The 12,813-nt window shown below is 41.0% G+C and overlaps 1 protein-coding gene across 2 annotated transcripts in view; it reads right to left on the bottom strand.

The window, feature by feature from the left end:
- Positions 1–12,813, bottom strand: part of LARGE1 (LARGE xylosyl- and glucuronyltransferase 1) — a 286,929-nt gene that overhangs the window by 62,450 nt on the left and 211,666 nt on the right. For both annotated transcript variants that reach the window (XR_014184896.1, XM_082061421.1), the window contains exon 8: positions 3,153–3,257. Coding sequence is in view for 1 of the 2 variants with exons in the window: in XM_082061421.1 (XP_081917547.1) it covers positions 3,153–3,257 (105 nt within the window). In the remaining variant the exon portion in view is untranslated. The remainder of the gene's footprint in view (positions 1–3,152; positions 3,258–12,813) is intronic.

Raw genomic sequence — 12,813 nt, 5'->3', positions numbered from 1 at the left:
ACCAGAAACTGCTTTTCAAAGCTATTCTCCACCATGATGGAAAGCATAAGGCAGACAAAGTACTAAAAGCTTTTATGTTTAGAATTTCTTTGACAAGGCATTTTTCTGAGGACTAAGATGACTGTTACTCCAGAAATGAACATCAAACCATACAGTGTAATTCTGGAGCTGTCAGTTTAAAATCTGTAAAGAGAAAAATCAAGTGCAGCTCAGGTAATACTTAAAAAAGCACAATTCAGGCAGTGAGAGACAATATAGATTATACAGAGAGAAAAGTGCGCTTTAACTGATATATGAGGAATCTGTAAGAGTTAATCTCAGTGTTAGCAAGCAAAATGGAGTGGATGATATATTAAAAAAAGTATTTGATTAAGCAGCTTACTGAGTTTTGGCCAAAGCGGTACTGAAAAAAACTGTGTACCTTTATGGTACAGAAGAAACGTGTTTAGAATGGCTTGAGGAAGGGAATGTTATCTTAAATAAGGGTTCTACTACGAACATTTTAAACACCAGTTAAATTGCCACTGAACTGACTTTTGAATTTGGTTTGTTTTTTCTAGGTTTATATTATCATGGATTATCTGCCTGTGCAAATGAGGAAGAAAGATGAAAAACAACCTAAATCTTTCCCTGAAACTCTGTACTGGCTATCAGGAGATTTGGCTGGGCACACAGGAATAGGAGAACACACATGCTTACTGGATTTAAAGAGCTAGTGGAGAAGGAACAAACACACCTTTGGCTTTAATGTATTTGCCTTCTGGGACTCCCTCAACCTGTATGTTGTCCAGAGTGGCTCAGACACAGAAAGGTAGGAGTGAAAGATAAATTATTTGCTTCAGAAATCAGGATGAAGCAGTGGAAGAATTTTGACTTTGAGGGATGCTTCTGTATAAAATCTGCCAGGGCTAGGTCTGGCTGAAGAGCCTCACATAAAAATTCCTTTTCTTAGGATTGTGTCTTAGGACTGTAGTAAACACTGTCCCAAGAGCAAGAACAAAGACTGTCTGAGAGCTTCCCCTGATCCAGTTCTGTTTAGCTTATTCAAGTTTCATGTTTTTGGGGGCCCTTTTACTGTTCCTAAGAACAACTTTAAGCTCCTGCATTTCAGAGACTTTTCTGGCCCACTGTCTTTCATAAGTGTTTAGAGTTATTGCCTCCCTTTCCTGTTCCCCCTCCACCCTTTTAGTTTTCTGAATCCTTCTTGGCCACAGTGTTGCGTTCGGTGTCAATTATTGTAATTTACTGAACACATCAAACAAGCTTCAGTTTCACTTGGTATTTCATCTTCCTTGAGAGACTTATAACTCCAATCTCTGCTAAATTACTGAGGCAAACAATGAATTCAATTAAGAAAATTATAGTAAATTATGCTGATTCTGGCAATAAGATTGTTTGCTACTTCTCAGAGGTTGCACAGTTTCACTTCGTGATGTCTTGTTCCATGTACTTGAAAAAACATCATTCCGCTTCTTACAATCATTTGTCAATCTTCCATTCATCATCTACCTTCTGGTTTTCTTTCTTAAAAAAAAGTTTTTACAACTACAGGTGAGTTGTCTGAGGAAAAAAATTGTGAGCAAACTAAAATCACGGGCAGGATTATGCATGGCCTGGTAGGTATGTATTAACACATACCAAAAATTAACACATGCAATGTATCTGACTGCAGACATTCAATTATTTTTGCTTTCAGTGGAAGAATTTTGCAATATACTGACATTTGATATCCCTATAAAACATTTGGAACAGCTAGTTAAGACACTATAAATTAAAGCTTCGCAGCATTTTTATTTACATAATTGCATTTTAGATACTACCCACCATACATTTCTGGGTTATTCTAATGTTATGTGGTTGTGACACATTTCTCCCTGCTGGCATTAAAATGGCAGAAAGGAAAAAGCAAAAATGTGGCAGAAAGAAAGTAGCTATAAAAGGCTGTAGAAGAAAAGATACTGTTTTGTGGTGTAACAATGAACAGAATTGACTTCAACAAGTTTAGCTGTGTATAACATAAGCTTTCAGGTTTCAGGACAAATCCATAAAACTTACCTCTGTCTCACGCTTTTGTGGGGGGGCTGGGGCAGCAGGCAGTCCAAGCCTTTATATACGCAATTCTGCTCTGGCAAGTGGGGAGCCAGGAAACAAACCTCTTTTGCCAAAATCCTGTATCTATCTGTTTTTTGTTAGGCTATTATTTCAAACACTTTCACAGATCAGAGATGTTTTGCAGAGACAGAAATACGAATTCACAAAAAACTGGCGTTATTCCTCTGTATATATAAAGGAATATAGAAATACAGATGACCCAACCACAACCTATGCAATCCTTTTTCTAGTTACTCTGTTTAATTCAATCCAATGTATTTCCACGAAGCAAACCCACTGCTATGGTGAATAATTTCCTGATTGTGCAGGGCTAGTTAAATGGACGCATCTTTTCTAAATGGAGGTTTCCCCATTTGTTCTGCCCTTTTATTAAAAACAGAGGGGGAGCATAACTCACAGCATCAGCATGTGAAACCAAGGATCGAAATGATTTAGATGTGTGTGTGTGTGTTCTTTATGCACCTGGTATGTTTTCTCGTATACCAAACACAAATCAGCAGGAAGACGTGTCTCTTGTAACCTAATAAAATCTCTGATCTAGCGCCTTTATTTCTTTCTTACGGCAGCAGAAATTGATGGCCAGTAGTTTGCATTTTATTAGGACAATTACGATACCTTTGTTGTCCTGCAGGAGTTGTATCTTTATTGAGCTGACATTTTGTGACACTATTTACCTCTCTACAGAAAATAAGCCTTAATTCCTATGCTTTCCCTCTTGCTGGGCCTACATATGCTTCATCATGGAGAGGAATCTTGCAGGAAATGTGCTGAGGACATGTCAAACTGCTGAAAAGCTCTGTCCTTCCCCAAGGGATGCCACACAATCTCCTTGAGAACATTTAGAGAAGGAAGAGATTCTCTAGTACAGCACCAGAAACTCCAAAATGCATCGCACTGCATCATTTTTACTGCTTTAAATGACAAATTTTGCAGTAGGTTAGGAAGAGAGGTGCAAGTTGCCACATCGCATACTGTCTGTATGATGAGACTGATTCCATCTCAACACAAACTCTAAGTCAAAGAAAACACTCGGGGCCTACCTGTGTTGTAGCCCCTTCCAAGAGCCGGCCAGGGACGGTGATTCTTCCAAAGGTTGCCCAAATACCAATCACTCTGGTTCTCCACCAAGCCAAGAACCTGCTGCCCTGGAAATGAGCAAATTGCGAAAAGATCATGAGGCAAAAGACAGTCAGTGAGTGGAAAACACACACGAAATCTGGTGAGGGAGAGTTAGTGGAAAAAGAAGACAGAAGTTTGGATGCTGCCTCCCTTTCACACCTTAGGAAGCCGCCTGCTTGGGTAACAGACAGCAATCCTGGCACAGCCAGCTCAGCACAGCTTGTTTCTCTCCTTCTCCCCTGGCTACTCTGAGTAATTACACACTGTGGGAACCTTTGTTGTGCTGACAAAAAAATATCACCCAGACGAATCTGAATGCTGCTTGATTTTGGAATACAATGATGGAGAATCCTCCTAGTGAGAAATAAGTGTTGGTAAACTGATCATCTAATATGAAGATCTGTTCATACTCTGATGGAGATAATATAATTGAAGAACAAGGCTCAGTATAACCAATTATTATCTTCCCATGCCCCCTCCCCACTAGTTTCAGGGATTTTTTTTCTCAGTCACTAAGGAAATCCCTTTTGCTGAGGAAAATACTGGATTCTAAGAGTTCATCTACATAAGAATGTTGCACTGTTTTAATTTAAGAGAGTAATTTAAAAGTTATTTAGGTAAGCCTATGTGGAATGCTGCATAGAAATTATGATTTCAGTTTTAGATGGGCTTATTTTGGTTTAGCTTACATTGATCAGCAGCTGGCTTCAGCTAGAATAAAATGTGTTTTAAGTCAAATGTGTCTAGAAGGTTTGCACTGCTTAAAAATCAACTAAAAAGTGAATGTTTGTATAGGTAAGGACTTAATTATCTATCCTGAAATGTGCTGTATAAAATGTAAATAAAAGAAGTGACTGAAATGGTGCTCCGGTGATGGTGGATGTAGGGAAGGGTAAAACTGCATTTGGTTCTAGTTGAAGAAAGGGAATGGCGTTTTGACAGTGAGGGAGCTAAGATTGGGACTGGAAATTATTTTGCACCCTTCTGAGAAAGCATCGTGCTCTAAAGGCACATTTTCAAACCCCAGCTATGCTCATAAAATTGGGTGTATGGTCACAGCAGTGCAGTGAAAGCATTACATGATCATTATATGTTGCTTATGTAGGACCAGGGCTGTATTACTAAAAAATCAGCATGGCCTAAGACAAGACTGGGCTGAGAAGCAAGACATAAAGATAGAAGTGATTAATTCAATTTCATAATTGGCAAGGAAGACATTAGGCTAGGTCAGGCGATTGCGATACCCTCCTGTGGTATCTATAACTCAGCCGAACAACAGTAACTCCACATGTGTCTCAAATGCTGTTTCAAAGAGTGTGAGCAGCAGACGGCGGCCAGTGCATATAACAAATCAGAACATTACAAAAGCATTCAAGGAGTGAACGGAAATCAATCTAGAAATAACCTTGAGAGATTATCAAGTCTACTCCCCATCACTGTTCAGGATCATCCTACTCTATCCTAATCACAACATGCCAGTCCTCCCCAGACCTAAATTTCTAATGATGTCTCTCCTTTTCCATTATACATTATATATATTTCACTTTTTTTTTTTCACAATATACTCCATAACTCATTTTTAAGACTGTGCAAAATCTGTGGGAGAGCTGAAAGGATCATATGAAAGACCACCATGCATTTATCAGCCCATTGGTGATACTAAAAAATGGTAATATTAAGAGTGTGCAATGCAAAAGGAAGGAAATCACAAGTTAGATGCATCCTAAGCAACTGACAATTTGTTTATACTAATAAACTGTAGCATCTCTCAACCTGTGAGACACATGGAACACATTAGACAGCACATGAGGTGCCACAGGCCATATACTGTGATGAAATATGAAAGGGATCTCAACTGGCTGAAATGAGTCTTAGCCAAAAAAGGAAGAAAGGCACAATTTCAACAAACACTTGTTGATTCTGTGCTGGGAAGACTGCCTGTTGTCTATAAGCACTCCCTTATCAATGAGGTAGAATAAATCAAAATAAGAAGCTACCATGTCTAGTAAAGGATGAGAAAAACAAACAAAAAACCCCACAAACAAAACCAAAATCAAAACCCAACCAACAAAAAAAACCCAACCAAACAAACCAATAAAAAATGCAGGTGCAGCTGGGCTGGAACGGATTGAAACAGCTGGTAGGAAGAGAGCGACCCTGCCCATATTCTAACAATGCACTTCACAACTCAGCAGTCCACAGATACTTCTCAGGCCAGTACTGCTAACATCAAAAGAAATGTTAGAATTTCATTTGCAAGAAGCAGATACTGAACTTCCTTACCATGGAGCATCAATCTGCTTTCATTATTTTAGCCCCATGCACTTCCCAACAAGCCACAGCCTTCAAACTGATGAATAATAAAAAATGAACAGACCTTGCTGCTTGTTAATGGTTTTTCTTTTCCATCTACCAGTCCAAAATCTCAGTTCTAACAATGTATCCCTGAAATACTTATTTCTCAGTTATTATTTCTCATGCTAAGATAAACTGAAAAGGCTCAGGAAATTATGTTCGCACATATTTATTGCAGCTGTATTATTTCCTTCCTCTTTTCCCCTTTATTTTTGAAGGTACCTGAACAAATCCTGCTCTCACCAGTATTCCTTGACATTTGATACAGGACACGGTTGAAGGCAGAAATTAACACCATGTAAGCTTTAAGGCTTAGATACATGAATCAGATAATATGACTTACTGTTTATCAACTGAGCTGGAATAACTGCCTGTTCATGTTTTTTTACCTTGTCACAAATACGAAGTAAAATGTGTTGGCTACCACACTTTAGTTGGCTTTTGCAATGCACACACGTCCATGTACTGACCTAGAGTAATGCATGCGACTTGTCAGGCTTGTGTAACTCTTGCTGCTGTCTAAAAACCTACCACGCAGACAAAATGGCTTGTCTTCCAAGCCACCTTGGAGAAATTTATGAAGATTGTTTTGTACCTTCTCTAGTTATATTTCTGTTTTCCCCAGCCTGCAATAGTGCTGTTGTCTCTGCCAAAGGAGAACACAGTTTTATTTCCCTTTACATTGTCTCTATGATCTTGACTTAGGGCAGAAGTGATCAGGAAAACAGAACTTCAGCTGCATAGCAAATATTGATGGTTTCAAAAAACGTTTTCATTCTGAATCACTATTAAAAAAAAGAAAAGAAATTCAGAAATATTCTCTGGAAGAAAATCCCCAAATATTTTGATATAAAGATATCAGAGTAACCACATCTAAATGTACAACCCCTCCTCATTTTCAATAATATCAGTGTGAGACAATACAGATGCATAATATATACCATATTATTCTATGTACCTAAAAGTTCAATCAAAATAAAAGAATAAGATTTGCCCTTCCAATACTGAAAAACTAAAAATGTTTCACTCAAAACTCACTGTGTTTTTTTATATTAATGAATCATTGTGAGAATATCTGTTCAGTGTCTCTGAGCCTTACCAGTTATTTAATTTAGTTATTTACTTCTTCAAATACATTATGAAGTTCTAAAACAAAGCATGGGCCATAGCAATGCATGCTATTGAGCAGGCATGATGAATGCTCTCCTTGCCCATAGCTCTTTGACCATCAATCAGTCCTGACCTCTCCCTTGGCCGCTCTTCCCCACAAGGTACATGCAGGTCTGTGGAAACTTTCACCAGCTTAATTTCACCTCCGATCATACGGAAACCTGAATTGAGCTTTTCTGAGGAGAAGGACTAAAGTTCCTTGCCACCATGGCCTGTTGTTAAAGGCATCGATAAAAGACTTATTGGAGTTATTCTTCCAGCAGATGAGAACACAGTGGCGACCATAATGAATTTGAAATGTTCAGCATTCTGAGCTGTTTCTTCTTCCTAAGAGTTATTAAAATAAAATACTATCAACAGCAGCAAAAGCTCTGTCATTGTTTTCCGCTCTGGCCCTGCAGTTATGATTAAGCGCGCTCCTCTCACTCCCTGTTACTCCAGGCAAAAGTTAGCTTGTGAAAATCAAGCTGTCTTTCTTACTTATCCGTACATCACCACTAACAGCCAGACAACAGAAAACAAGGCTATGATTCTGGCATGACCACAGTGAAAAATTATTGCACAGGCAGAATTACAGCTGGATTGTCGGGAATGGGGCTGTATGCTGCCTGGCTGTGGGTCGACGCTCCTCCAGAAGGCAGCTGCACAGCTACAGCTTGTTGCCCAATATAGCTCCCTGACAGCTCTTGCATGATGAGAAGTGCTTTTCTCCTTGCAAAAGCTTAGCTGTCACTGGGAAGAGGTTTCCATGGAAAAGCAAAAAACAGATACTTCTGAGCCTGACAACTCAATGCCTTTGATTCTGTTTTCACTTCATAGATTTTTGGTGACTAACGGAGGGGAAAGCACGATCCTCTAATTTAAGCATGGAAGTGGACTCCAAAGCTCATCTCAGCTCCTAGCTCTGATTCTGATCTCTTGGGTGACACTGGACAGGTCACATAACAGCCTCTTTCTCGATTCTCCCTTAATAAAAATGGGGATAACAACACCAGTTACTCCGTCCAGCACAGTTTTGTGTCTCCAGCAGCTGGGAGCAGCAGCTGTTTAGCAAAGGAGCACCACAGGGCAGCTGTATGGTGGTGCTTCTGAATACTGGTCCTCCAGCTTCCAGTGGCTTGTGGCATGTCACACATTTGAAGAAGTATGAGCTTTTATTTATATTGAGTTTGGTATCTGTCAGTTCCATTTGGTGCCCCAGTACAATCTTGCTGTCTGTGAACAATACTTTCCTATTCTGCCCTGATTTTTTCCCAGTTTTAGAGAATCCTGTCTTCTCTAGAGTCTTTGGTACAAAGGACCCTAACCTCAGCTCTTGCCTTGAGGAATTTTGCTATAATACTTCAGTAGAAGCCCTTTTTTCTTTTTGCCTTCGAGTGTTCCACATGGCTCCACTGCAATCACAGCAGGAGCAATGGGCCCACATCAAATACTCTGGGTGGGCTGCACTTTCTGTGGTCCTCAGGACATGAGGTTGTTTCCAGAAAGGGAAAGCAAAAAGGCATGTTAGAGTGGTGGGAAGGGGTGGGGTGCCACCCATGGCCAAAGAGTGAGCCGGTATCACAGGAGAGATCCATTTCAGCACAGCTCTCTGGTTGTCACATTCTCAACTTTTAGTTGTATTTGGTATGGGCTTCCAAAGTGAAAAGCAAGTGCAAAGTATTTTTCAGCCTTAAAAAACACAAGAAATAAGCCATTTCTAGACTGTGGAGATTGTTAAAGAAGAACAGAGCAGAACTCTGACTTGCTACTTTGGGCTATTTTAACAGCCATGGTTTAGATCATTAGGAATTTAATACAGATACGAATGCTGGAGCCACAGCCAAGTGCTGACAGAGCAATGCATGTCTTCAGTGCAAGCTGAAAGGAGAAGAACCCAACAAGAATTTAAGATTCAAGCTTGGCAGGAATCAGAACTGTAGTGTTCTGCTCCCAAAACGGGACACAGAAATAGAGAATAAAAAGGTGACAGAAGAGGGAAAATGTACATATTCTGAATGCTGGAACATTTCTAAATTGGCCAGTACCGAGTCTGATGAACATAGTCAGGACTAGCAGAATCTATAGTGGTACAATGAAGATGGGTTATTTTCTGCACCACTTGGAGTTAAAATCTTTCATTAATGTCCTTTCCCTCTTCTCCCCTTCTCCTGATCTCTTTATCTTTTAAATATCTGCATAAGACACCTCTCCTCTCTGAAATATGTGAGGCCATATATCCTTTTAGTTGGTGTAAATCTGCATGATCAGTGTGCTTATGCTTATTGGTACCAGCTGAATGTGTTGCACTTCACGTTAAGCCTTGCCTGAGTGACTGATCCCTTCTCTATGGCCTTCCAGTCCCTGATCTTGCACCAGTTCATACAAAATACATGGCTTCTAAAATCTTTCACTTCTCCTGCCACATCTCTCATCCACCTTTTCACATCACTGTCAAATTCAAGCTTTTCATCCTCACTCTTAATGCCCTGTGCAATTCTGGCACTGTCTATATCAATTCATGTTTCTTCCTGCTCCCAAACTCACTCCTCTCTTCTACTGCCATGTCCTCTCTCATTCCTAAAAAACCCTCTGTCTTCTCATGCAACAAATGCTCTGAGTTACCTCTGAAAATCTATTTCTAGCACAAAAATTCTCAGCACTTCCCTCTAGAAAGTTTTTAGAAATTTTACGATTAATCCAGTGTAAAATATCCACATGGAATCTCGTGTGTGCACTGTACCACAAGCCTCCGTGTCCTTAGAAACACAGGATGACACTTTATTATGTGCCTGTACAGTGCATGACACACTATGTTCAATAGAGTTGAACACTTCAGCCCCTACTGTGCATTTATTTCACAGGTTTGCATATACATAAATGATATATGCATTATATGTGCATGCACACATACACCTGCGTATACCTATAAACACACATATATAAATGTATAAATACATACTGATGTGCATGTGTGTTTCTGTATATAGGCAGGTAGAGGAAAAGGCAGTCCCTACCATGAAGAACTTATATTTTATATGTTGAAAATAAAGTTTTGGGGAAAAAGACCTCCTACACATGTTTAAGTTTTAATTTGACATCTCATTTGCATCATGTTGCTGTTTCCCAACAGCAATTAGCCTTTCTTATTGGACTAATTGCTTACAGAGAGAACCTGCAGGGACAGTTATTAAGGAGCAACTGTGTCCAGTTCTGGGCCCCTCAGTTCCAGAAGGACAGGGAACTGCTGGAGAGGGTCCAGCGTAGGGCAACGAAGATGATTAAGGGAGTGGAGCATCTCCCCTATGAGGAAAGGCTGAGGGAGCTGGGTCTCTTTAGTTTGGAGAAGAGGAGACTGAGGGGTGACCTTATTAATGTTTATAAATATATAAAGGGTGAGTGCCACGAGGATGGAGCCAGGCTCTTCTCGGTGGCAAACCATAATAGGACAAGGGGTAATGGGATCAAGCTGGAACACAAAAGGTTCCACTTAAATTTGAGGAAAAATTTCTTCACAGTAAGGGTGCCAGAGCACTGGAACAGGCTGCCCAGGGGGGTTGTGGAGTCTCCTTCTCTGGAGACATTCAAAACCCGCCTGGACATGTTCCTGTGCGACCTCACCTAGGCGTTCCTGCTCCAGCAGGGGGATTGGACTAGATGATCTTTTGAGGTCCCTTCCAATCCCAAACATACTGTGATACTGTGAACTTGGAAGACAAGGAGGCCAAAGTGTAGCTGAAGGTACCACGGGTACTGGAGGTACCACAGGAGTGTCTCAGGAGAGGAGAGGATGGATCCATGGAAGCATCATGTTGGAAAGCACACTGGTGCCAGGAGAGGAAGGAAGGAGACAGGCAGTGAAGCATGACAAAGAAGGAGGGTAGATAAGTGAAGCAGAGGCAGATACAGTACAGCAAGGGCAGGGAAAGACAAGATGGGACAGGTTGACTCAGTGAAGGGGAAAAGAGCTAGTGAAAGGAATAAAGGAAGACTAGCAATTCTGGAATAAGGATCTAAATCAATGGTATAAGCTGACGGTTGGATGTACTCCAAGGTGGTGATGTGGCCAGGCCAAAAGAAGTTACAGCAACTTGGGCCACAGGAGAAGAATAACTCAGCAAGAGTCTGTACAGAAAGAAACATGACAACTGTTTTGTAGGTGGTAGGAGGGAGGATTCAAAAGGCACAATCATACACAAAAGGTGATCAAGAGGATGAAGTACACAGAATTGAATGGAGAAAGGTTGGAGTAAAGAGCTAAACCTGTGATTCATCTTCATAAGGAAAGATGAAAGAATGAAATCAATCAAAATAAGAGAATATCTTAGGTTTTCATGCATTTTCTCCTCTCCTCCAAGGAGCTTGTTGGAAAATGAAGAGGACAGTGAGGAGTCCAGCAAACTACAGCAAAGTGAGCGAATCTATCATTAACGTTTGCAGCACTTTTATCTACAGAATTTCAGGGAAATGGATTCTCAGCAGCTGAGCACAAGAGAGTAAGTTTAGAAAAAAACCTTCCACTTTGGAACAATACTTTTTGAGGTTTTCTGTGACAATAGCAAGGCTTCGTGTGCCCGTGACAACAGGGCTACTGAGTTGCCAGCAACTTAAGAAGTCGAAGATGTTATGATCTGGACACGCATAGAAGTGTTTGTTTTCTGCATGGCAGGAAAGGATATGCCTGACACGTTGCCGGAAAAGTGCTCTACCATGGAGACTGTGGAAGAATGAGCCTGACCACTGAAACAGTTGTGAAACTGTAAGCTAGACCAGAAGGGATGCCCACACCAGCTTCACGTGCTGCTGAGCCTGTCCATCCTCACCTCTGGTTTTATGTCACTGTCTACAGCACAAAATGTCCCAGCAGCAGAACTGACATCTAATTAACAGCAGGAGGAGACTTGACATGAACCCTTTCTCGGGTGACAGGTATTCTCTCCTAACCAGGCTGCAGGAGGTCAGCGAGATGTACTCCTTGCTCTAACTACACCTCATTTTTTTTTTTTAGGCACACCAATGGCTGCCTAAAGATTGTGTGCCCCGATACTGCTTCTTGCTCATCATGGTCTCCTTTTACATTTTTAATTTATTCAATCTAAAACCCCCACACTCTTACAAAATTGAAAACTTGTTGCGCTGAAAGCAGCAAAATGGCCTAGTGAACACAGTGAGTTCCAATCCACTAGTTCTAATATTAAGGCATTGGTCTGAGAGAAAAGAAACTTTTAAAGGACTATGCTCAGTGTTTAAGGAACATACAAGCTATGAAAACCATTTGAATCTGTGCTATGCAGGAATACCTGATCACTGAACAAAAAATGCTTTCTTTGTTGCTGCCAAAGATAATGCAATAAAACTGTCTTGCAGGAACGTGTGAAGAGCATGAAAAAAACTGTCTGTGCACTAGGACTCTGCCTGTCGCAACTGCATCAATTTTATAAAGGGGATAAGGTCCTGGTATGCACATTTTGGCTGGCACAAACTTCACCGGTGAAACACACCTCAGCATGGGGGAGCTGAGCAGCATGCTGTAACGTGTAATCAGCAATTAACTCTAACGCAATGCCTTTCATTAGTAGTGCTGTACAAAGGAAAGGTGAGACCTCCTTACAACATGAGAAACTGAGGCACACAGTGATGGAGTGACATTTCCAAGGTCACCAGGGAGGTGAGCGATCCATGAACAGGTGCCAGGAGAGACACCCTTATATTAAGCAGCCTAGTGCCTGAAGTGCCCCTGACACCCAGTCAGCATTTAGGAATTCCCACTCAGCTGGTTTTCCGAGCAGCTGTCAGCTTACTGGGGCCACCGATCGCTGAGCTTTTCTCATCCCATCCTTGACTGCTGTGGTCTGCTCTGCTGTGGATTTGCTATGAGTACATTACTTGGGATCCTGGGCATGTCTCTTCATTTTCCTCTTGGCTTTCAGCGGCAGCGATGTAAACCTTAAGCTGCCTCCGTGAACTGAACAAAGTTAACTCAGATGCACACCAGGGTAGCAGAGGTTAGCGGCTGGATGCTCATTCCTCACTTTTGTTCTGTAAAGTGAAGATAACACTGCTGCTTCACTACACTTC

Source organism: Streptopelia decaocto, assembly GCF_964273445.1.
Source record: "Streptopelia decaocto genome assembly, chromosome: 1".
Classification (NCBI taxonomy): Eukaryota; Metazoa; Chordata; class Aves; order Columbiformes; family Columbidae; genus Streptopelia; species Streptopelia decaocto.
The sequence above is the reverse complement of the archived record's forward strand: the minus strand, read 5'-3'. Positions and strand labels throughout refer to the sequence as shown.